This window comes from Battus philenor, unplaced genomic scaffold, assembly GCF_028537555.1.
Source record: "Battus philenor isolate CCGP_79_NKW_IND1 unplaced genomic scaffold, ilBatPhil1.0.hap1 SCAF_3, whole genome shotgun sequence".
NCBI lineage: Eukaryota > Metazoa > Arthropoda > Insecta > Lepidoptera > Papilionidae > Battus > Battus philenor.
The window spans coordinates 965,441-988,937 of record NW_027181693.1 but is presented as its reverse complement, the minus strand read 5'-3'; the positions used below and the strand labels follow the sequence as shown (position 1 = coordinate 988,937).

The following is a 23,497-nucleotide window of genomic DNA, read 5'->3' as shown; positions in this document are numbered from 1 at the left end:
CCATGTGTTTTCCACGCCATGTGGCCCTGTCACTGTCACTTCATGTTCCTTTCGTCTACTGATCTCCTCATTATCATCATCATAATTATATTGTCTATCGTCTCATGTGAAGTTTTTGCTGTTAGTCTTACGGCTTTTACTGCTTCATCGGAAACGAGTTCACGGAACGGAGGGGTCCGTGAACTATATAAAATTACAGGATTCGAGTTACCGAACCCGTATCAGTACTCGGCGGGGAGACGAGGAAGTCACAAAGGTAGTGGCCGCGAGATAGTAGCAGCGGGGCTCACCCAGCCAGCCCTGGAGGACACAAACCCAGCGAGACCATTCGGGGGACTCCGGCACGGCTTCGAGTGCCGGTCTGGCGTTGAAATCAGGGAGGAGACAATACCCTCCCTGATAGGCGGAAAAGAAACCATGAAAGAATTCCTCAGTTATTGCAAAAGAATTATACAATATGCAATAGAAAAAAAATAAAAGTTAGGCATCAACAACTAAAACAAAAAAGATATGTAAAAATAAATAATATTAAACTGTGATAAAGATAAAGATAAAAATGTGATACAACAAAACTGTAAAATGAAAAGAGGATGAAAGAATGGTAAAACAGAGCAAAAGGGAAAGAAAGCAGAATTGTGGTATAAAAGAACAGAATGAAAGATTATGTGAAGAATAAAAGAGAAGACAATGAAAATAAAATAATTAAGTGAATAAATTAAATGCTAAGAAAGTCCCTATCCCACCATATATAGGGGTACGAGAGGCCCCCAATAGCGGGGGTCAAAAAAAACCCAGCGCGACCCAGTCGGCCGGCTAGTGCGCTTGTCTGGTCAGTGTTACTGATAGTGTACTGAATGAGGAGTTAAGTGTAGAGAGCAGCGTGGACCACTCGGCAATCTAAGGAAGGATACTGATCCTACCTCGGATCGCCCACGCTGTTCACGGCGGCGTCGGGAGGCCGAAGCCATTTGCGTGACGGACGGTAGAAAGTGTGGTGAATGATCTTTGATCATCGCACGCGTTTTCTCATGAATGAGCGGTCGCCAGTGGAGTGGTTGGTGTAGATGGTGAGTTATCGCTTGCAGTGTGGTGAGTGTCTAAAGCGTGCTGTGTGTGGTGAGTGGATTGTGGGAATCCTGCGATAGGATCTGTAAGGATGTTTTAGGACGCCTTACGAGGTTTCTGGTGCTGGGGGAGTAGTGAGAGTTCACTATGAGGGGGTTGGGGCGGGAACAGGCCTTTGCGGATATGCCTTTGAGCATGCCTGGAAGAACTCTTGAACGGTTTCAAGTTATAGGTCACTGTGGAGGTCGATGTTACGTTGGAACCAACTGGCGCCGGTTGAAAGCCGGTTGAAGAGGTTCTGTAACGTCTGTTTCATAATTCTACATTTAATAAAGTATATGGAAATATTATAGTTCAGTACGTCTGTTTGAATGTACAAGTTGATGAGTGATTAGTCAATTAAAATCATTATGGTTCGTTTCCTAAACGGGAAGACTAACTCTACACATCCTACCGCTCGTCGAAACCTTGGTATGGACTAAAGAGTCTTTTGGTTTTTAAACGGTTTTATTTAGTTCGACCCGTACGGAATTTATTTGGATCAAAATTAGAAATTGAAATTTAAGCACCTTCCCGTTGTCAGATTGATCTGAAATGTGGTACACACATTTAATTTAGATGAAAATACAATATAATAAAATCAATAACATTATAAATCTAAGATGGCCGTCGATACAAAATGGCGGATTACGTATTTTTCCTTAACCCCCTCAATATGGGTATCAAATGATTAGCCGACTGTCTCTTTCCAAAGGTCGATGCGCAATATTTATCACCAGGTACTGTAAGTATAATAAAAGATATAGGTAGGATTGATTATAACTTACAGTAATTTACTTCTTTTGGTTCAGTTCCATGCAAAAAAAAAACATAAATATTTTTTTTGCCTTAACTACCAGGTTTACTAAAAAATTATATAGAACAACTTCGAATAAGCTTTACTTTTAAACATTTTTCACTTTAAAAAAAAATACTTTTAAAAAAAGGTTATATAAATACATTTAAAAAACTTTTAAGTTAAATGGTTTTTTGATACCCATATTGTGGTGGTCGTGGAAAAATATGTACCTAGTCCGCCATATTGGAACGGCGTCCATCTTGAATTTTAAATTTTACATAATCATCGTGTTTTACTAGTGTAACCCTTTCATTTGATACCCATATTGAGGGGGTTAAGGAAAAATATGTAATCCGCCATTTTGTATCGGCCGGCCATCTTAGATTTATAATTTTATTATATTGTATTGTCATCTAAATTAAATGTGTGTACGAAATTTCAGATCAATCTGACAACGGGAAGGTGTTTAAATTTCAATTTCGATCCAAATAAATTCCGTACGGGTCGAACTAAATAAATCAGTTTAAAAAGATAGAAATCTTTTTGTCTTAGGAGGATATATTTTAGAATATGAATCTTTAAATGTATTTTATAAGGGAACAGCGCGTACGCAGTTCCCACTAACAAAAATTACGCGTCCGAGTTATTCACATTAGGAATAATCGCAAGGGTCAGCCCAACCGCAGTGCAATGGAGGAGCCTCGCCCTGGAGAAACCGCCTTCGTGATCACGGTATTCTCTACGCCAGGTAAGTATGATCATCAGGAATTTTCTCGTCCTAGTCCTTCATCTCTAACAAAACTCAACATCGCGATGTACATGTGTCATGTAAATTGACACCGCCATCTAGCGGCAGCAAAAGTAAACTATAGCATCTTTGAATTTAATGTTTTCGTCCATAGATGGCACTGTTTTAAATTTTATTGTCTATACATTTCTTTAATCCTTTCGTTACCAATGCTAGAGTTAGCCGGCGTCCATTTTGTGGGCTTCTGTGTAGATCTTTGTTCAGTAGCGTAACTTCGGACTGCGGTAAAGAAAGGGATAATGTTCAATGGAATCAGGCGTTACCTTGCGGAAGTCCATCCTAAGTTAAAAAAGGACCAATATTTTGCACGGACTCTGTGTTTGGCACTAATCGGTGTAACATAACTCCTGAAGATGCCCCGTGGAGGGTTGAAACACGTGTTGAGTAATTTAGCGGTGGCGGTTGTGTGATTCGCATTGTTTGCCGCATTCGCGTTTCAGCGGGCTGTCGGGCGGTGCACTTTGTTGCACGACTACTACTGCATGTGCGGAAGTGGCTAAATATTGGTCCTTTTCTTACAAAGTGTTAATGAACGTATTTGTAATAAGGGTGAGATATATAAATTTGAAGCCAAATGAAAAGTAGTATTAGTGGACTTCTTTGATAGACGGATCGTGTTAATTAAGTTTATTCGTTCCACCCTAATAGGCGAGTATATTCGATAGAGCCGGATAGGATTATCGTGCTTGAGTTTCGGCTTCAATAGACGCATTGGTAACGAAGCCAGACCGCGGCGGATCGGGTGTCGCGGTCGACACTACTTTGTCTATTGTATACAGAAATACCCCGCTTTACGCGAGGGATACGTTCCAAAAAAATCGCGTTAACTGAAATTCGTGTATAACGAGGTTTATGATTAAACATAGTCAAAAATTATTACAAAAAAAAAAATACAAATCATTTTAATCAATCACTTTAATTCTAGGAACACTTTATGCAATACATACTCTTTGTTTTTTTACGGAAAAATACATCTATTGTCTTTTGGGTAACGTTTTGTTTACGTTCTTGTAAAATACGTTCATAACACCCAACACTGTTTTTAATTGTTTGACAGATGGTAAAGAAAAGAAAGATGAAGAGAAAAAAAAGATGAAGACACCATAGAGAAGTTGATGACTACATTATATTTATACGCACTCTTTCGCGTAATTCGAGGCATTTGAGCGCGAAATTTGCAATTCGCGTTATAGTGAAACCGCGTATAACGGGGTCGCGTAAAGCGGGGTATTAATGTATTATCTTGTTTTATTCGGGCCTTTTTATATTTCTTAACTTTTTCCTCTTACGTAATATAAAAACGACTATATTATTTCTCTATTAAAAAATGTACCTGTCAATGAGTTTTTTAAATTGATTTAATATATTATTTTGAGATATTAATTTATTTTATTTATGATAAACAAGGGAACATCGAAATGCTTGTATATAAAACATAAATAAGGTTTAGAATTTTAATCCAAAGATGCTGAAGTAAAAAAGATAATGAACGAAATAAAATTTAGCCTTATGTGAAATATTCATAAAAATTACGCCTTAAAATTGTAAAAGGCATATAGTTAAATCGCGTAGTTGTTGAAATTTAATTATTGTAATACCGATACATATTTTTTAAGCACCTAATTGTAATAAGTAAATGAAGTTGGACTAATATTTGTATGTCTCGTTTTTGCACTTAACACAAAAAAAATAGAATTGTCTCTTGAACCGTTGGAACATTCGAATCAAAGATTTAAAAAAAGAAAGATTATTTGAAATTGTTTTTTTTTTAATGGCCTGCCACGGCTGTCTAAGTGGCACTTACAGATTGCAGAGATTTGAGATGTCAGAGCGCAGAGTGAGATGAACTAAGGCGATGTGAGAAAGAAAATCAAAACGTGAAGAATGAAAGATTTTGTGAAGGGTGTGAAGAAAGAAAGAGATCGGAGGCACAAAGGTCTCTTTCTCTCTTCCACCAAAGATCACTACGATCTTGCGCAGCCTGTCTCCAGCGATTTCACGCGATATTAACTGCCGTCGGTCTCCCTGGTGGAAGATCTATCCACGCCGCGTCCACCATCTCGTGGTTTCCACTCGGAAACTCTTCGACTCCAAGCGACCTGCTCGCCTTTTGCCAATTCATACGAGCAATTCTTCGAGCTATGTTGGTAAATCTTGGTTCTTCTGTAGATCAGCTGATTTTTGATTCCATCACAGGGAAACTTCTAGCATAGCCCTCTCTATTCTGGGTGACAATAATTCTAATTATGGCACGTAGTGAGTGATCACATCACGGATCCGTATATCATCACCGGCAGTACACATTGATCAACGACCTTCGTACTCAAACATAGGCATAACACAGTGCCCGAAAAACCTTCCGAAAAGAAGTCAAGATTCTCAGCAGTGAGAAAGAACGAGGAATATAAATAATTTTTTTAAAACCAGAGTTATGTTAGATAAGTTGAATTAACAAATATACAAAGTTTTAATCAAATTTAAGTTGTAACTTAGTAAGCAGTAGACTTTCAAGTAACTTAATCCTGTTACGGCGAAGCACTAAGCACACCGCAAGTCCGTTAACTAACTTAACTATAAGTTACTTCGACTTGAATCGTTTAATAACATGAGCTGTTAATATATGTACAGTAAGCATTTATTACTTAAACATTAAAGTTAATATATTTATTTATTAGATAAATATATATATTATAGTAATAATTCCTGTACGCCTGGAGAAGAATGAAAGAAATTAAGATCAAATTTAACTCTTCTAAAAAAGAATTCTTTATATTAAAAAAACATGAGGTCTGATCTGACAAGAGACCACAACGAACTCAATTTGGTTTTTTGGTGATAAAAATTATCCTTTGCTCATTTATAATCCTTCCGCTTAAAGATACCAATTCAATCTTTTTTAATTTTTCTCTTTCTTTCTTTTATTTTTCAACCTTTTATGTGCCATGCCTTTCTAAAATTCTACGGCCCCTTTAAATTTTTACACACACACACGCACGCACGCACACAACACATACACAGACATGCGCACACACGCACGCTTGCGCACATACTCGCTCATGCACACACAAACGTATATAAGACCGCCATCACTATGCCCCCAAGAATAAAAAGCATATATAATGTTACAGTTTAAGTGATAATAATTGTGATACATAGAAAATAATGAAACATACACGCACGCACCCATATGTTTTTATCGAACACTACTCTTAGATGTGTTAGAATAACTTCAAGTCACATGACATATATATGTTATTGTAACTTATATTCCAATGTAACTTATATGGTCATATGTAACACGAGAATTGCGGTATATATACGCGATATCATATATGCGGTGTGTGATCTTTTATCTTTTCTCTCAGCGATTTGAATCGAGGACATTGTAACTAGCATTATTTTACTTTGGTATGCCACTAACTTTTTTTTTACATGATTTATACTAGATATATATGCGCCAGTAATTCAAAACGGAAAATTAAAACAGATAACATATGTTTTTAACGGTACGGTTCTACATTTTTGTTATATCTGTCGGGATATTAAATCACATGCAATATTACGTAAATCGAAATGTGTAAGTTTAATATTGACCTGTTAGGCCATTGTTTCTTGATTGTTGCAAAAAAAAAATAGTAAAATATGTAATGAATACGAACTAAAGTAATTCATATAGTAGCTAAAACAATGAGAAAAAAATTGTAAAGAAATAAAACAATTACTATGTAAACTGTGATAAATGGTAAAATAATCAAATTAAAAAATGTAAAATAGAATATAAGATAAAGTAAAATAATGTGATAAAAAAAACCTGTGATATTAAAGAACGAGGCGAAGGAAGTGTGGCGATGAATGAACGATATTTAGTAAGGGAAAGAAATATAGAAATTGTTGAATGTAAGTAGAAGAAAGATAGATGACGTGAAGATTGGCTGAAGAGTATGGAATTAAAAATAAAAAAATGAAAAATTATTTAAAAAAAAAGAAACGTCCCTGTCCCATAAATAAGATAGGGGAACGAAAGGCCTCCAATCGCCGGAGACATAAAAACATTGTCCTATTAAAAATCGATGTGTTATTACGATGTATATTATTACCAGTAATAAGACGAATCACTTGTTACTGGTAATAATATCTGTCACTAATAATTATTATATCATTTCAGCTTTATGTTATATAGAAATTTAAGGTTTTTGTGTTGTAGCAACTTTATGTAATTCAAACTAATGAAATATCTAAAAATTAACCTACAGTATCCGGCGATAAATATCGCACATCGTCCTTTGGATAGAGACAATCGGCTTATTTCGGCTTCGTAGAGCTTTATCTCTGCCGCATGAAATACGACTGACAAGATGTCACAGGTAGTGTGGGACAGAGATAGTGCTCTACGAAGCCGAAATCAGCCGATTGTCTCTTTCCAAAGGTCGATGTGCAATATTTATCGCCGGGTACAGTACACGTATGGATGTTAGATCTTTAAATGAAATATTACGGGAAATGGAAAGTAATGTCGTTACTTTCGACATTATTTATAAAAAAAACGATTGTTTTTTTTTGTATATATATGTATTTATTACCGCTCCGGCATTGATTTTGTATACTAGATGGCAAAATGTTGATAATGCAGGTGAATATATTGTTGATTATAAATAAAAACTTGTTAAATATGTAGTCGTGTGAATTTAACTTAAGAAAGCGACATTGCTTTCCGGTCACCCTCATATCTCCTTTTTCTTTTGTAACTTCTCCCAGCGTTGACGCTTTCTGAAGTGGTAATAATGTGGTAGCTAGGTAATAGGAACCGGCGAAGACGAGTTTGCGGCCTAGGGCGCCATTGTAATACTAAGCGGGTAATATCGACGAGTGGCGCCCAAACTGAGGCCTTTGGGCTGAATCACTCCATGGAGTATTCACCAGCTTCCCAATCCCGAAGCTGAAACTACCTCGGGGGTCGTTGAACTTCGATACTCTAAAATAGGTCTTAGACTAGGAGCATTCTGCGCTCTGCCTCAAATGCCATTAAGGCAGCAATGCGTATTATGTAAGATCGATAGAAAAATCTGTTATTTATTTATTTATTTACTTTATAAGAGATAGACAGTAACAAAAGGCAGTAAGAAAGTACAAACTTAGAAGCTTAGAAATATAAAATTAATTACAGTTGTTACCTTATAACTATCTCACTGAGAACACATAATGATTTATGGTCAAACAATGAAAAAACAAATAAAAATAAAAACATTACTAGACAGGGATCAAAGACTACGGTTTATACATCTATATTATGTTTGTTTATATATTTATATTATGGTTTAAATTGCCTTGTATGTACTCAGTAATTTGGAACGAAATTGTTTTTTAAAAGATACGAGAGAGCACGAGAATATATCAAAATCACTAACATATGAATTGTGGAGGTCACACATTCTGTATAAGGGTGCACGTTTACCGATATTTGTCTTAGCCGTTGATAAAAAAAGAGAGATCTAGAACGCGTTCTTGCTGCAGGAATTCGAAAGTTTAAAGTTTTTTTTTGTTGGCAATAGTACCAACAAAAAACATTTTAGTTAAGATTTTATCTGTGGTTTGGCGAATCGGTAAAATATGTTTTTATCTGTGCTCTCTCTGCTCTATACCGCCACCGAGCACACGTGTTTTCCCTTCCTTGTTAAATTAATTCTTAATAAATTAATTCATTCTCTGGACCAAGGCCTTCTAATTAAATACAGTCAACTAAAGTCAATCCCAATCTTATACGAAATCTACAAAATACATTAGTGTATTTATTTACTTTGAATAATAGGTATTGGAAGTTTTTATATTGTGAACACATATAAGAAGTTTACACGAAAGCGTTTGTATGTAATACGCTTATACGGCGGTTGTTTTATCGCTTTAAAACATTATTAGCGTCGTGTGAAAGGTTCTTTGACGCTTCTTAGAAAAGCAAATCGAATGTCTGACGAAAGATTTTTTTTAAAAGTATTCTGCAATTTTTTTTTTTAAATCTAAATCTAATTTATAAAATTCTCGTGTGACGGTTTTCGAACTTGAACTCCTCCGAAACGGCTTGACCGATTTTCACCAAATTTTACATGCGTTTTATATTTATTTCTAATCAACCTGTATAAAGTGACTCTGAAATATATGTTACGTTCATTTACTTTTATATCTACAGGGAGTCGTATCAAATAATTAATTTTAATATATAATATCATTACGTTTTTTATTATTTCGGAAAACAATTGATTTTTGTATAAATAAATAAATAAATAAATCGTAGTCTAAAGGTAACCAAAAAAACAAACTAATAAGTATTAAAGTTTTATACTTATAAAATATCCGGGGATAAATATTGCACATTGACCTTTGGAAAGAGACAATTGGCTAATTTCGGCTTCGTAGAGTGTCTGTCGCACGAATTACAAACAGTGTGTGAGACAGAGACATATGTCAACAATTCTCCGTGACTCCATAATTAACCTTCAATACAAAACTTCGGTTATTTTTGAAGATAATTTTTTAACAATTCGCGCTTTGTTAAAAAAGATTATCAATATTATAATAAAATGAATTATTTGTTAACGAAAACAAATGTATGAGGAGATAAAACAAAATATTTAAAATTCGGATAAGTGGCTCTATGTGTATGTGGTCTTTGCCGATTAAAAAAAAAACATTTGTCAACGTAAAAAAATAAGCTGTCACACGTGCGGATACTTTTTTGTTAAATTAAGCGCGAAACAGGGCGTTAACCTATTCAAATTGAACATATCTTTATCCAATTAGAAATTAATACGCACTTTTGAAACGCTGATCTGTTGAGAAAAGCCTTCCAGAAACTCAATGGTTGCTCTTTTTAAATGTAAACATTGTTTTGATATATACATTATAACATCAACCATTGCATGGATCAAATATATAGGATTGCCACTGCTCATAATGAACTTTCTAGAAAATGGGCAGCAGTGTCTTTTGTGTACCATAATACAACATTGCGATCGCCAACCCGCCTGCCGAACGTGGCGATTATGGTATATCCCCCATAGATATCTTTGGGGGAGGCATTTTGCGTCTATCGGCAGAAATAAGTCAATAAATAAAGTTCCACATATCAACTAAAAACTCTTTTTAACTAAGAATAACAAGCAAGATAAATTCAAAGTTGAAAATAGAACGATTGAAATAAAATAGACGAATAAATAATACGCAGTAATCGAGGCATTTTTATCTAAATATTTCCTTGGTTTTATTAAAAGAATGAAATGTAAAATTGATCACAAAAAACACGTGTGAGTTTATTATGGGATATTTTCCGATGTGAATTTGGAAACTTCGTAGTTTTATGTTGAAGGTTATTATACACCAATACCTCACTTTGCGTCGTGGTTACGTTCCAAAAAAAAAAAACACGACGCAAATTGAAACGCCGCAAAGTGAATTAAGATTTTCTATAGCAAACCATGTATAGGTCGAAGATAGGTTCCAGGGTCGCGAAAATACTAGTTTTTAAAAAGAAAATTGAACAAAGTAAACATTTAAAAAACTCAAATAATATAACTCTGCCAATAAATAAATTGGAAAAAAATAGTTACTTTTTTTGTAACCAGAAATAACATGTAAAAATTTATAAATATCTATTGTTTTATTTAAAAAAAATTACAATACACTAATAATTGAAACTGAACTCTAAAATTAACAAAAAAAAGTAAAATTAAAACTGTATTCAAATTGCGTTGTAGGTTAGTTGTGTGTGTGTATGTGTATACGTGTGTGTGGGCGGAAGTCCTAGTCCGCTAGTCCACTACGACATCTTGGTTACTTTCGATGTTTAGAATATTTTTGTATATAGTATTAGTTTTGAATTATCCGTAATACAATAGTCCAATTGAAATTCGAGTATCAAGAAATGTTGTCCTATTTCATGCTATTGGTTTATCGACCGACTTCCTTCGGTTTATCTCAATTGAATGCCTTTACAAGCGGCCATTGTTCGTTTGGTTTGTGCATAAAGGTTATTTTTGACCGAGTTTTTTGTGTGGTACGAAATATAGGTTTAACTGTAAAATTTTGTTAAGTAAAACAGAGTCGAAATTAGCCGGTTATCTCTTTGCAAAGATCGATGTGCATTATATCGCCAGGTACTGTAATTATTTTGTTTCAGCGATAAGAATTCATTTAAATATACAAATAGATTACCTGCCTAAATTTACTAGAATATCAAAATATCTTCAGTTAAACTCATATGCGAGCTATATGAATTTTCTTTAAGAGATGGAATTTTTTTTTGATGAAAACTAGATGGATGGATGTGGTCAAAAAAGACGGTTCTGCAAAGTTTCCGAAAATGAATCGTCGGATAGAGCGAAGTGGAAGCGAAAAACGAAGAAGTCAGACCCCATCATCAGATGTGAATAATAAATGTCATATAGAGAGAGAGAGAAAGAGAAAGAGAGAGGGGGAAAGAGAGAGAGAAAGAGAGAGAGAAAGAGAGAGAGAAAGAGAGAGAGAGGGAGAGAAAGAGAGAGATAAAAAGAGAGAGAGAGAGGGCGAGAAGGAAAAATATCGTCTCTTTCTAAAATAAACTTACCCAACACATCGCCAACCACAGAATATATTGATATATATATATATATGATTTTCACTTCAAAATTTTGAAACTCCAGCTGGTGATCTGTTTTGTACGCTTGTGCCCATTGGCACGTTTTTTAAGTAGAATATATAAATATTTCATAGTGTTACATACATAATCTATGTTTAAAGGTGATGTCAACTTACCCATTGGCGAGTACTCTGGTGGCGTGTTCCACAGCAAAGGCGGTCTCTGCCAGGGGTTTGACCGCTGCAGATGTAGCGGCAGCGCGTTGTGCCCTGGCAGCTGGTGTGTCCATGGGTAACGGCGTCAGGGTGGTCTCTATTTGTTTCCGCTTCATCAGCGCCTCCTTCCCCGCAGACACTGCGGTTGTGATATCATCAGGTGACGGCTGTTTCTCCCATGAGGCTGGTGGCTTGCCTGCACATAATACATACAAGTGGTAGACTAAAACTTGTGATCGTAGGTCACGGGTTTGATTTTCGACTTTGTGCATTAATTATATATAATTGCCACTGCACACAAAACAAGTTTCCAAAGGATTTGCAGCATTCTCTGCGTACCATAATACCACACTACTATCGCCAACCCGCTCAAGCATGGGGATTATAGTACATCCCCCATAATATATACCTGTCGTTCGATAATTTCGCGAACTTCAATTTCTAAATTTGAATTTTAAATATACATTTATCTTTTTAAATCTTTCACACATATTTCAATTTAAGTTTGTATATTAAAATGCGTCAGAAAATATTCCTCTTAAACAGTTTGAGCGAAGGAATGTTTTCGTTATATTTAGAATCTGAATTAAGTTCGGTTAGTGAAAATATTATGAAAATTTAGTATTTGTATTTACGTATTTTAAAATTAAATTTACATTAAAAATTAAGTTTTGTTTTCTCGGTGAATTGTGTATTCAATTCTTGATGATATAATGTTTATATTAACAGAGAATTACAAGAAGTTATAATATAAACAAGTGAAAGTTTGCAAAACATATTGCGGCTGTGGTGTTTTAAGTTGAGTGAAGATGATGAACAGGGTGGTCGGAAGGTGGATAAATCACTTTGAGGTGGTGAGAAGACTCTGAAGATATCTAGAGGAGAGGCATATGATGAAATATATAGTGCTTGAACCAAAAAAAAGGTTTTATTAACATTTAAGCTGCGTTTCCACTAAAGATGTGCGAGTTAGTGTGATTATTAAATAATTTTTTTTTCGATTAATGATATTGCCAGTGGAAACGCAGCTTAAGAGTATAGATAATAAATTCCTGTTGAAATTTATCTCAAAATTATTTTTCTGAGGCACGGGTGACCAACTCGTTTGGAACCGGTTCTATCGAAATTCTATGAAGAATCTTACCATTAATTCGTATTCAAGTTGTAGCACGAATCAGATTGTAATATAGTCAATTCTAATGAGATATATTAATATACATTTTTTTTAACAATTTTAACCAGTTTCCTATCTGTATCGTTAATATACTTGGCGTGGGAGTTAAAAAAAAACTAAGCACGTAACTTAAAATCATTTAAGTATCCGAAGTTCACGTGTGATCTGTCAAGATTTAATTATGTGATATATCAAAGAGATTTGTCTTTAAACTGGTCTGAATATTTAGAATGGTTTATATTAGGGCAACCGGAAAGTAATGTCGCTTTCTTAAGTTAAATTCAAACGACAACATTTTTAATAAGTTTTTATTTCTTATCAACAACATTTTTGTTATTAAAAACCTTTTGCTATCTAGTATACAAATCAATGCCGTAGCGATAACAAATCAATCGATTTTTGTGTAAAATATGGTATTTAATGGAATCAGACGTTACCTCGCGGAAGTCCATCCTAAGTAAGAAAAGGACCAATATTTAGCCACTTCCGCACATGCAGTGGTAGTCGTGCAACAAAGTGCACCGCCCGCCAGCCCGCTGATAAATGCGTATGCGGCAAACAATGCGAATTACACAAATACCACCGTCAAATCACTCAACACGTGTTTCACCCCTCCACGGGGCATATTCAGGAGTTATGTTACACCAATTAGTGCCAAACACAGAAATTCTAATACGGCTATGCTAATTTCGACTTCGTAGAGCGTTATCTCTGTCGCACGAAGTACAACGACTAATAAAACGTTACACAGGTAGTGTGGGACAGAGACAGTGCTCTTCGAAGCCGAAATTAGCCGATTGTCTCTTTCCAAAAGTCGATGTGTAATATTTATATGGGTACTGTATGGCAGTATAAAGTTTGCAGAGACAAAATTAGACAATATATAATTTTATTATGAGGTTATTCGAATTTTGAAAACAAGTTTTTTATTATATTATCATTATCTTATTTATTTTAAAACCATTGCTTTTTGGATAGACGGTAAGTGCAAGGCGTCGGTCTCTCCCAAATATATTTATAGAGGGATATATCTTAAAACTTGTTTAGGAGCAATAGAAATCCTATATAATTAATGTACAAAGTGTGAATTATATAAGGCTGTATCCCGGGAATCGAACCCGCGACTTATGATCTTAAATTTCAGTCCTCTACCGCAGGACTGTTCAATCGGAATATGATATATATCATGGTTGCACAGACTTATTAAGACTAGGGGCCACTCGGGCAAATCATGAACTGATGGCGGGCCGGCCGCCAGAAGTATAGGTAATTAAATTTTTTTGGTTTTATTCTGGAATAGAATTCAATATTTTTCGGAAGTACGAGAGTATTATTTTTGCTGTCGGCGGGCCATAAGTATTCGACCGGTGGGCCAAGGTCTTTGAATCCATGATATATATATATTTACAGCATATGAGCTATATATGTCACGCTGTATATACTGCGAATAAAATGACAGTCGCCTATATCATTTTTATTGCTTTTATATATATATACAATCTACGAGTTATAATACACCTTGTAAATTTTTATCATAATTTTCTTGTCAAAAACGACGGAATTATGCAAAGATATCTTAATTTTTTTTTATACAAGGTAAAGTACAAGAATAAAATTATACGATGCGAGTAAAAACATTACTTCTATTCTATATTTATTTTAACTGCTTTATGCAGATAATATTTTTGAGATAGAACCAATATTTAATTTTTTTTTATTTTATTCGGTAAGTGCGGCGGTATGGTTTAGAGGCACAAAAATGAAAAAAACAACTGCATTTACTCTTGTTTCATTATTTTAAGTTAATGAAAAATGCCATTATACTGGAGTTAAATAGCTGTTTTCTATTTATTTTTTGCTCTTGTAACAGAACGTGTTTACTAAAAATGTATCAAATTTTACAAAAAAATGAAAATGCCATGGAAGATATATTCGATCGAAATTCCGGATTTCGAATCGAAGAGAGAGACAGATAACTACAAACAAACTTGTGCGAGTGGGACAAAAAATCACCATTTCATTTATTAATATATTCAATAATTTACTAATGATAAAACACTCCGTTTCAATGTGACCCAATATAATACATGTCATTTTGACTTGAAGGCGACATATTCAAGTAACGGAGACTTAGAAGGACCTTCCGCCATTACCAGCTTACTGGGTAGCATTAAACTCCCATGAAGCCTTAAAAAATTTTTGGTTTCCTTTTATTTTGGACCTTTCATGCTCCACTGCTATGTGTATACATGTATATTATTTACAATAAATTACTTTATATACTATATACTTTTTTTCTGTAATTACGCTCCTTTGTTCTTCGATCTTTCATTCATTCCTCTATTGTACTCATTCGTTTCCATTCTTTTTCATACGTTTCACACATCACCTCTCTTGCTACACCTTCACTATAGAATAATGTAACAATTCTATATTTTTATTTTTTAAATTTATTAAAGTTTTCTTTTGTATCTATTATTTTGTTATCCTTTCTACTTCTTTTCAGTCAATGGACGCCTACTATTGACTAAGGTCTCCCTCAAAAATCGCATATATATATACACCAATACCTCACTTTGCGTCGTGGGTACGTTCCAAAAAAACACGACGCAAATTGAAACGCCGCAAAGTGAATTAAGATTTTCTTTAGCAAACCATGTAAATATCGAAGATAGGTTCCAGCGTCACGAAATTACTACTATTTAAAAAGAAAATTGAACAAAGTAGACATTTAAAAAACAAAAATAATATAACTCTGCCAATAATTAAATTGGATTAACATTTACCTTTTTTGTAACTAGAAACAACAAGTAAAAATTTATATAAATTTTTGATTATCTTTATTTTTTATTTACAACACACTACATAATTGAAACTGAACTCTAAAATTAGCAAAACAAAGTGAAAATAAAACTGTATTTAAATTGCGTTGATATTTAGTTAGAAAGGGAATCACCGAGTTTTGATGGCATGGCGTAATTAGAAACAAAAGTGTTGCCATCTTTTAGAAAAAAAAGAAAATTTAAAAAGAAAAAAAATTAAAGACTCGAACCCAAAACAACGCAATCTCGAAAATCTAACGACGCAGTGAAAACTAGTACCAATTAAGCAGCGACGCAAAAAAACGAAACGACGCAAAGCGAGGTATTGGTGTATATATGTACACATATATATTTATTCAATTCAACAAAACTTATGTTTTTTCTACGATTTTTTGAGTAAAATTTATATCCGCCGTTTTTTTATTTTCTCTTTTTTTATTTTCTTTGATTTTTGTACATTTCATGTTTATTTATAATTGGTCGTACAATTTATTCGTAATTAAGCAATAAGTTTTATACTATTATTGTTAAATCTAATAATTTTTTAACCCTTTTCTTGTTAATGTATGTGTAGAGATACACCAGAATTAAAAAAAAATAGTGGCATCAATTTTGAACGCAAAGTAATCATTTGTATGTGAATGTTTAGGTAATTTCTTAATTTTCGAACGCTTGTTAAGTTTTTTTCTGTTGGCATCCTTGGGTCTTAAAAGTCCAGTGGTATGAATATTAATGTAATATTTAAAAAAAAAATCTGCCAAGTCAAGGGGTAAACAAGGCTAGAATTTAATAAACATGGGAACTAAATAAATGGAGAATAGATATTTATGATTCTGGCTCACCTTTCAAAGGCCACGACATAGTCAGCAAAGGCAGCAGTGTGGCGGGCACGGTCAGGTTGGCGACCTCCTCATCAGCTTCCAGCCCGTTGGAGTCTTCATCACCATCCTCCTTTCCCAGGTTGTATCCAACGGTCACCAGCAAAGTGACTGACAGTACAAGTCTATTAAACAACAAAGTAAAACTAAATTAATTTTTAAACACATAATTATCTATATAGGTTAAAAGCTATTAAGAACAAACAGGATAGGCAAATAAGAGAAAATCGGCTAATTTCGGCTTTGTAGAGCATTATCTCTGTCCCACACTACTTACGTGACGTTTGTCAGTCGTGCGACAGAGACAACGCTCTACGAATCCGAAATTAGCCGATTGTCTCTTTCCAAATGTCGATGTGCCATATTTATCGCCGGGTATTCTACGTATATCGTGAATTCATGCCTCTTGATGTCCTTGATTGATTATGATCATTTATTTAATAAAGGAATTTCTAAAGTAGTGATAGATATTAATCAAAAGAAGCCGATGTGAATGGTAAAAATATATAGGCCTAGAAGAGACAATCGGCTAATTTCGGCTTCGTAGAGAACTATCTCTGTCCCACACTACCTATGTGACGTTTTGTCAGTTGTATATCGTGCGACAGAGATACACGATCTACGAATCCGAAATTAGCCGATTGTCTCTTTCCAAATGTCGATGTGCCATATTTATCGCCGGGTATGTAGTATCTACATATATCGTGAATTCATGCCTCTTGTTGTCCTTGAAGATTTCCAAGCTATGGTGATCTTTAACTCGTTTGTGTGTTTCATAGTCAAAATTTTATACAAAATCATGTTAATTTATAAATATTATCTATAATTAATGCAGATATATGCTGAAGCAGTTCCAAATTTTTGTTCATCACGGCCGCCGAGTTTGTTTTAAAAAACTTGAAGCCACGTGAAGAGAATTTATTGCCTCTGTATATTATTAATAAAGCCTTTTATGCAGGTGATCTGTTTCACAGTTTTTTTTATATGTAATAACACGTTTATTTATGTTTCTGTGTATGTTATGACAAAAAGCTAAAAGAGCTCATATGATAGAATCTAGATTAGAATGTAAATAATCTATATATCTTTTATAATGGCATTCTTCTTCTTATACCTATCATATATATATATATATATATATATATATATATATATATATATATTTATGATAGGTTATATATATATATATAAAACGAGTTTAAAATTTACATATGTATTGTACGTATGTGTGTGGAAGCACGTGTATATAGGCATATGTATGTGGGTATATGTGTCGATATTTATATATATCTTGTAAAACTTTGTTGCACATCCTGTATATGAGTTTATTGAGTAACTTTCTTTTATGTAGGATTATGATCCTTTTCCACGTCCTCACAATATTAATAATGCTTAATGCAGAAACTTGACATCTTGTTGTATAAGTTACCTGTTAGAATGTAACTAGTTTTGAAGTTTCCTCAAAAAGTAAATACAAAAACAAAAAAATCTAGTAAAGTAAAGTTTAACATATATTTCTACATGTTCACTTTAATGAACAACAACAGAGTATGTGTAAGTAAACCAAACGGGTTAGATGGTGGAGATGAAACGATTCGGAAAGAACAGAGAAAATGTGATGTCCTGTTCACCACGACACGATTTATTAACCATAAGGCTAACACGACGCACGGTTAAATAAAGCTAACAAAAAAAGCTAACATAAGTGAAGCCACATCAGTTGCAGAGAAATTCTTCAAGCTTCGCTGAATCCATCTCGCAGCTATGCTTTAAATATTGCTCTCTTGGTGACATCGAGCCTTCATATAAAAATCATAAGAGAACACGTCTCAGATCCATATGTCATCACTGGCAACATATGTGACCTTCGTCTTCGCCATTACTGTGTTTTTTTTAATTATATGGTCTCCGCTGTTGGGGACATCTCGTTCCCCTATCTCGTGTGGGATAGGGACTTTTTAATTCTAGTAATTTATTCATATTTTTTATTATTATCATTTTCTCTTATATATAAGATCTTATCTGTCGTACTGTTTCTTTCATTCTACAATTTTCCCAGTCTTTCTCTTTCATTCCTTTAGCCATACATTCATCCTCAACCACTACATTCTAGGTTTCCTTACTATTTTATTTTGCAACATTATTTATTGTTCAAATATTTAACACGTATTTTCTCTGTAATTATCATCTTATATTATACTATTTATTAAACTATTTTTGGTACTACTATATTCCTTTTATTTCTATATTTTAGTGTTCGTTTTACTTTTACCTATTGCATTTATCACCACCTTCCTGCAGTAGCTGAGGAAGCATTCTTTCTCCCCTTCGTCTTGCATGATGGCCGAGATATTCCTTTCCTCTATCTTTTTGCCCATCCGGCATTCGGAATCTGCGCGCAGTCTTCCGAACGCCGGACAGTGGGCCACAAGGTGGACCACGGTCTGGCCATTACTGTGTTTCAGATGAACAGTGACCTCACAAAGTCGAACTTACATATGTTGCTTAAAGTTTGTCCCACGTATATATCTTACAAAATTAGTAAGTTTAGCATTTCTGATCGTATATCACTTACATGAGAATAATGCAGACGATGCATTGGAAGTTCCGCAGCCGTTTCTGGTAGCTCCTTGAGATGCTGGATTCGAACACATAGGTTGGCTGCACGAGAGGTGTGCGCTCCGACGTGCTGGCAGAGCGTTGCATCTTCGCTTCTCGTTACTCTAGCAGAGAAAACATATATTATTTATACACGATATATATTTACAACTTATAAATAATCTAAGCACAATGTTTTGTACAGTACCCGGCGTTAAATATTGCACATCGACCTTTGGAAAGAGACAATCGGATAGTTTCAGCTTCGTAGAGCGTTATCTCTGTCGCACGAAATACAACGAATGACAAAACGTCACATAGGTAGTGTGGGACAGAGATAGTGCTCTACGAAGCCGAAATTAGACGATTGTTTCTTCTAGTGCTATAAACTTTTACCATTCACATCGACTAGTTTTGATTAATATCTATCACTACTTTATAAATTCCTTTATTAAATAAATAATCATAAATTTTATTGATTTGGCTGACACATTAATATCGAGATAAAAGCCTAATGCTTATGCTAATAAATAGAATAATTTAAATAATTATAAACAATATTCAAATGTTATAATACGCAATTTTATATAAAAAGTCAAATATATATACTCGTATACATACTAGCTGATCCCGCAAACGTTGTTTTGCAAAAAAAAATAATTAAAGTTTAAAATTAAAGTTTTTAATTAACAAATGTAAGATAAGGGTTGATCGTAGAGAGGTGAAAATTTAGGTTTGTATGTATTTTTGTATGCTGTATCATAATAAAATAAAAACCAAAAAAAAAATGTCTAAAAAATTAAAAATAAAATTTAGGGGTGGACCACCCACTTTGGGGTATGGAAAATAGATAGTAGCCGATTCTCAGACATACTGAATACGCATATAAAATTTGGTAAAAATCGGTCAAGCCGTTTCGGAGGAGTTCAAGTTCGAACACCGTGACACGAGAATTTTATATATTAGATTGAAGTTCAAACCAACCCCGTATTATGGTTCTTTTATGCCTCCCTCTCCCTCTTTTTAGGGATCTCTCGTTCCCTCCTTGTTTGGGGCAGGGAAGTTACAACTTCAGGTACGTTCACTTTTTCCTTTCATCCTTCACAATCTCTATCTTTTGTTCACATTCAAATCGCCACCCGTGCATCACCTTCCTTGCACCACAGTTTGCTACATTATCACAGTTTTAATTCAATTTTTCGATTTTATTTACATTTTACTATTTATTCCAAGTGATACCTATATCTATTTTATTATCATTTCTCCCGTATTAAAGTTTCAAAAGAACTTGTATATCTTACACAAAAAACCGCAGCTCAAATATATTCTGTCTCATGTCCTTGACTCGCGGTTTACGTGACTAGCGTGGTGGTCAATCGTGGTCACCAGATAGTCTAATATTATTTACACATACTCGTTATTTGGATCGAGCAGTGGTAGTCCAGTGGTAGAGAACAGAAACTTGCGATTGTAAAACGCAGGTTCAAATTCCGAGATGGGTGGGATATATCCCACTCGCCACACATGGTACTCAGAAGACGCTGGTGCCCATCCTCTGGAACTTTGAGAGCAGTAACAATCCTATATAATTAATGAACAAAGTGTCTATAATATAAGATTGTATCCCGGGACTCAAATCTGCTTTTTAATTGTAAGTCTCCGTCAGTCTCTCAGTCTAGGTCAGTCATTCCCAAAGTGGTCTATATCGACCCCTAGGGGTCTATGATAACCTGCAAGGGGTTACGTCAGCGAAAAAAAATTTGGGGGTCCATGAAATGAAAATGGGAGTCCACGATAGTGGATCTCAACACATACACTGATAGTACCTATTTACTTACATCATACTATCTTATATTATCGAAACATTTTCATTATTTATAAAAGTACCTATGAAGTAAAAAAAAATATTATAAATGTTTATAAAATTACTTTAATTACTTACAAAATTGACGCCAAATGTTGATAATTTATTATTAAAGAATCAGGTTCATCCTTCTCACTAAAAATATTGACTTATTGCTTAAGTTATTTAATTTATAGTTTATTTTATGTTTATTTAATGTTACGTATATTTTACATAACAGATACAAAATTTTATTTTGAGTAGTTTTCATTTAAATTCAATTAATAAATGTATAAATTAACATGTGTTTTTACTTTAAGTTTTTGACACTAAACTTCACTACAGTTAGAAATTTACAGGAAATCAATATCAGGTAAGTAGGGGGTCTACCCAACACGGAAAAACACGGCAAGGGGTCTACGACACAAAAAAGTTTGGGGAACTCTGGTCTAGGCTATCGCTGCTAATTAATATTCATTTATTATTTGATAATTTACATACACTGTATTGTTAAACCGTACACATTTGTTAAGAAAATTTACTGAAAACAGTAAAAAAAATTGTTATAAATATATGCATGTCATTTTAACTTTTTTAATATTAGCTTTATTAGGATACGTTATAAAAAAGATAATAAAAAAATTATGTTTATTAATATTTATGTTTTATCCATTATATATGCTATAAAATTATACAACGAAATAATAAAATCAATGTAATAAGCATACGAAGGAATCTTTGTATTAAAATGTTAAAACTAACTTAATTTATTCACGAAGATGTGATTCTATCGATATGTGTTGTATTTTTTTTATTAATTTAAAAAGTGAGCCCGTGTCAAAATAGGTTTTATATTTTTAATTTTATTTTTAAAGCAGTATTGTTACTGAAAGGTGATTTTTTCGATGTAGAATCGATTTATCTGATTTATAATCACAAAAGAGAGATCTTTAAAGATATATGTTGTAGAGTGATGCAATATAGGTGTAAGTTAAGGGTGGTTTGGAGAACCTATGATGAAATCATGGGATTTATTTTTATAGAGAAACAAATAATAATCTAGTATTAAATATTTATTAAATTTATTTATTATATTAACTGTGATTAGAAGTTCACGGCATAAAATATTAGAATGAGAATAAATAAAAATAACAGTTTTTGTTATCTAAACATTTTTTGGATTATTAATTTCTACCTCTTTAATCTTAGGAATTTTAACGTAAAAATAATGACGCTTGCTGTATTTTCGATTTTCTCGAAAAAAAAATATTCCGACCAACAGCTTAAGGAGTCTAAGAAATTTGTAATTTACATTAGTAATAAAAATAATTTAAAAGTTTTGGTATCATCATCTTTATTTCAGACATGAGAATACCATTGATGAACGAGTGTTCCATAGTATTCTCCATAGGAGCTTTTGGAAGTGACTCAAAACCGTTGTTTATTGTTAAAAAATATTTAAATATTATAATGCATACTCACTTTTTTGGTAACTATTTATTTATACATCAATTATTTTAAGAAGATTCTTCGTGATATTGTAGCGAAGAAACACATAAATATATCGATATATTTCACCGCACTAAACGCGTCTGTGTCACGTGACCAGTGACCGACCGGCGTCCGCGCGCTTTCGTTGACAACTGCCATAGGCCGCCGCGACCAATATGGCGGTTACTATTTGATTAATTAAACCAATTATTTGGAATTCAGACAACGATTATAAAGTAATGCTAATCTAATACGCTTTTTTATGTTAATCCTTTCAATTATGTCCCGGATATATGTATAATATCTATTAATATTAGGCTTAATGTGTTTTAATTAAATTTTTAATATGTGGTGTTTAAAAATCAGTGTCGCGTAGCGCAAATAGTATAAAGGATTGGGCTTAATGTCTTTACAAATACATGATTATTAATTTATTTATGTATATATAACTCATTTTAACGTGTACAACTTATGCGAAAATCAATAATTACAGAAAAAGCGTTTTTAAAATTCGTGTTAAAATGAATTAATTTTTATTATCTGTCACTGCAGACGCTACTGAGAGGCTATGAGAATATTATTAGAAATAGGTGTAGGCTTTAAAACTGATAAATGAGCTATACACTCATCTCTTTAAAGCATTTACTCTTATCATTTTATATACGTATAACAAACATATTACATTTCTTATAATAAGCAATACAAAGTTGAAGGCAGTTCAAATCTCTAATAGATATAAAAAAAAACGTAGTTTTGAAACGTTAAACTTGTATCGACTAGCTGTCCTTGACTGTGGGATGTGATTTTGAAAACCGGAGTCGTATCACAGCTGCTTTAATTTAGTATGGCACAAGAATGTTATTTTTTTGGAGTATCTCGGTTTTACAGGGTGTAGACGAAGAAAGTCATGAATATAAACATGCACCGCATTGACAGATCAACTTTTTTCGATTGCTGTGAATATATAAGTGGAACGGAGAAATATTTATAATCAATAATAGATCTTTTTTATTCTTATTACTTGGTAGCTTTGGTTATTTGGTAATTTTTAAATTTCATTAGTTCTTGTAAAATTTTGTAACATAATTTTCGACAAGATATAATATAAAAATTATACAGAGTGATAGGAAATGGTTATAGTTTTAATTTGGTTAATGTAT

At 33.5% G+C, this 23,497-nt stretch overlaps 1 protein-coding gene and 1 non-coding gene across 2 annotated transcripts in view; both read right to left on the bottom strand.

Annotated features, from left to right (window-relative positions):
• Positions 1 to 22,410, bottom strand: part of cd (cardinal) — a 33,886-nt gene extending 11,476 nt beyond the window's left edge. The window contains exons 1-4 of the mRNA XM_068770244.1: positions 22,329 to 22,410; positions 18,981 to 19,128; positions 16,370 to 16,530; positions 11,493 to 11,727 (exon numbers count right to left, since the gene is read on the bottom strand). Coding sequence (XP_068626345.1) covers positions 11,493 to 11,727; positions 16,370 to 16,530; positions 18,981 to 19,111 — 527 coding nt within the window. The 5' untranslated portion in view covers positions 19,112 to 19,128; positions 22,329 to 22,410. The remainder of the gene's footprint in view (positions 1 to 11,492; positions 11,728 to 16,369; positions 16,531 to 18,980; positions 19,129 to 22,328) is intronic.
• Positions 2,497 to 2,659, bottom strand: LOC137927162 (U1 spliceosomal RNA). Its single transcript, XR_011107748.1, has one exon. It is a non-coding gene; the product is annotated as a U1 spliceosomal RNA (small nuclear RNA).
• Positions 22,411 to 23,497: the final 1,087 nt, after the last annotated feature.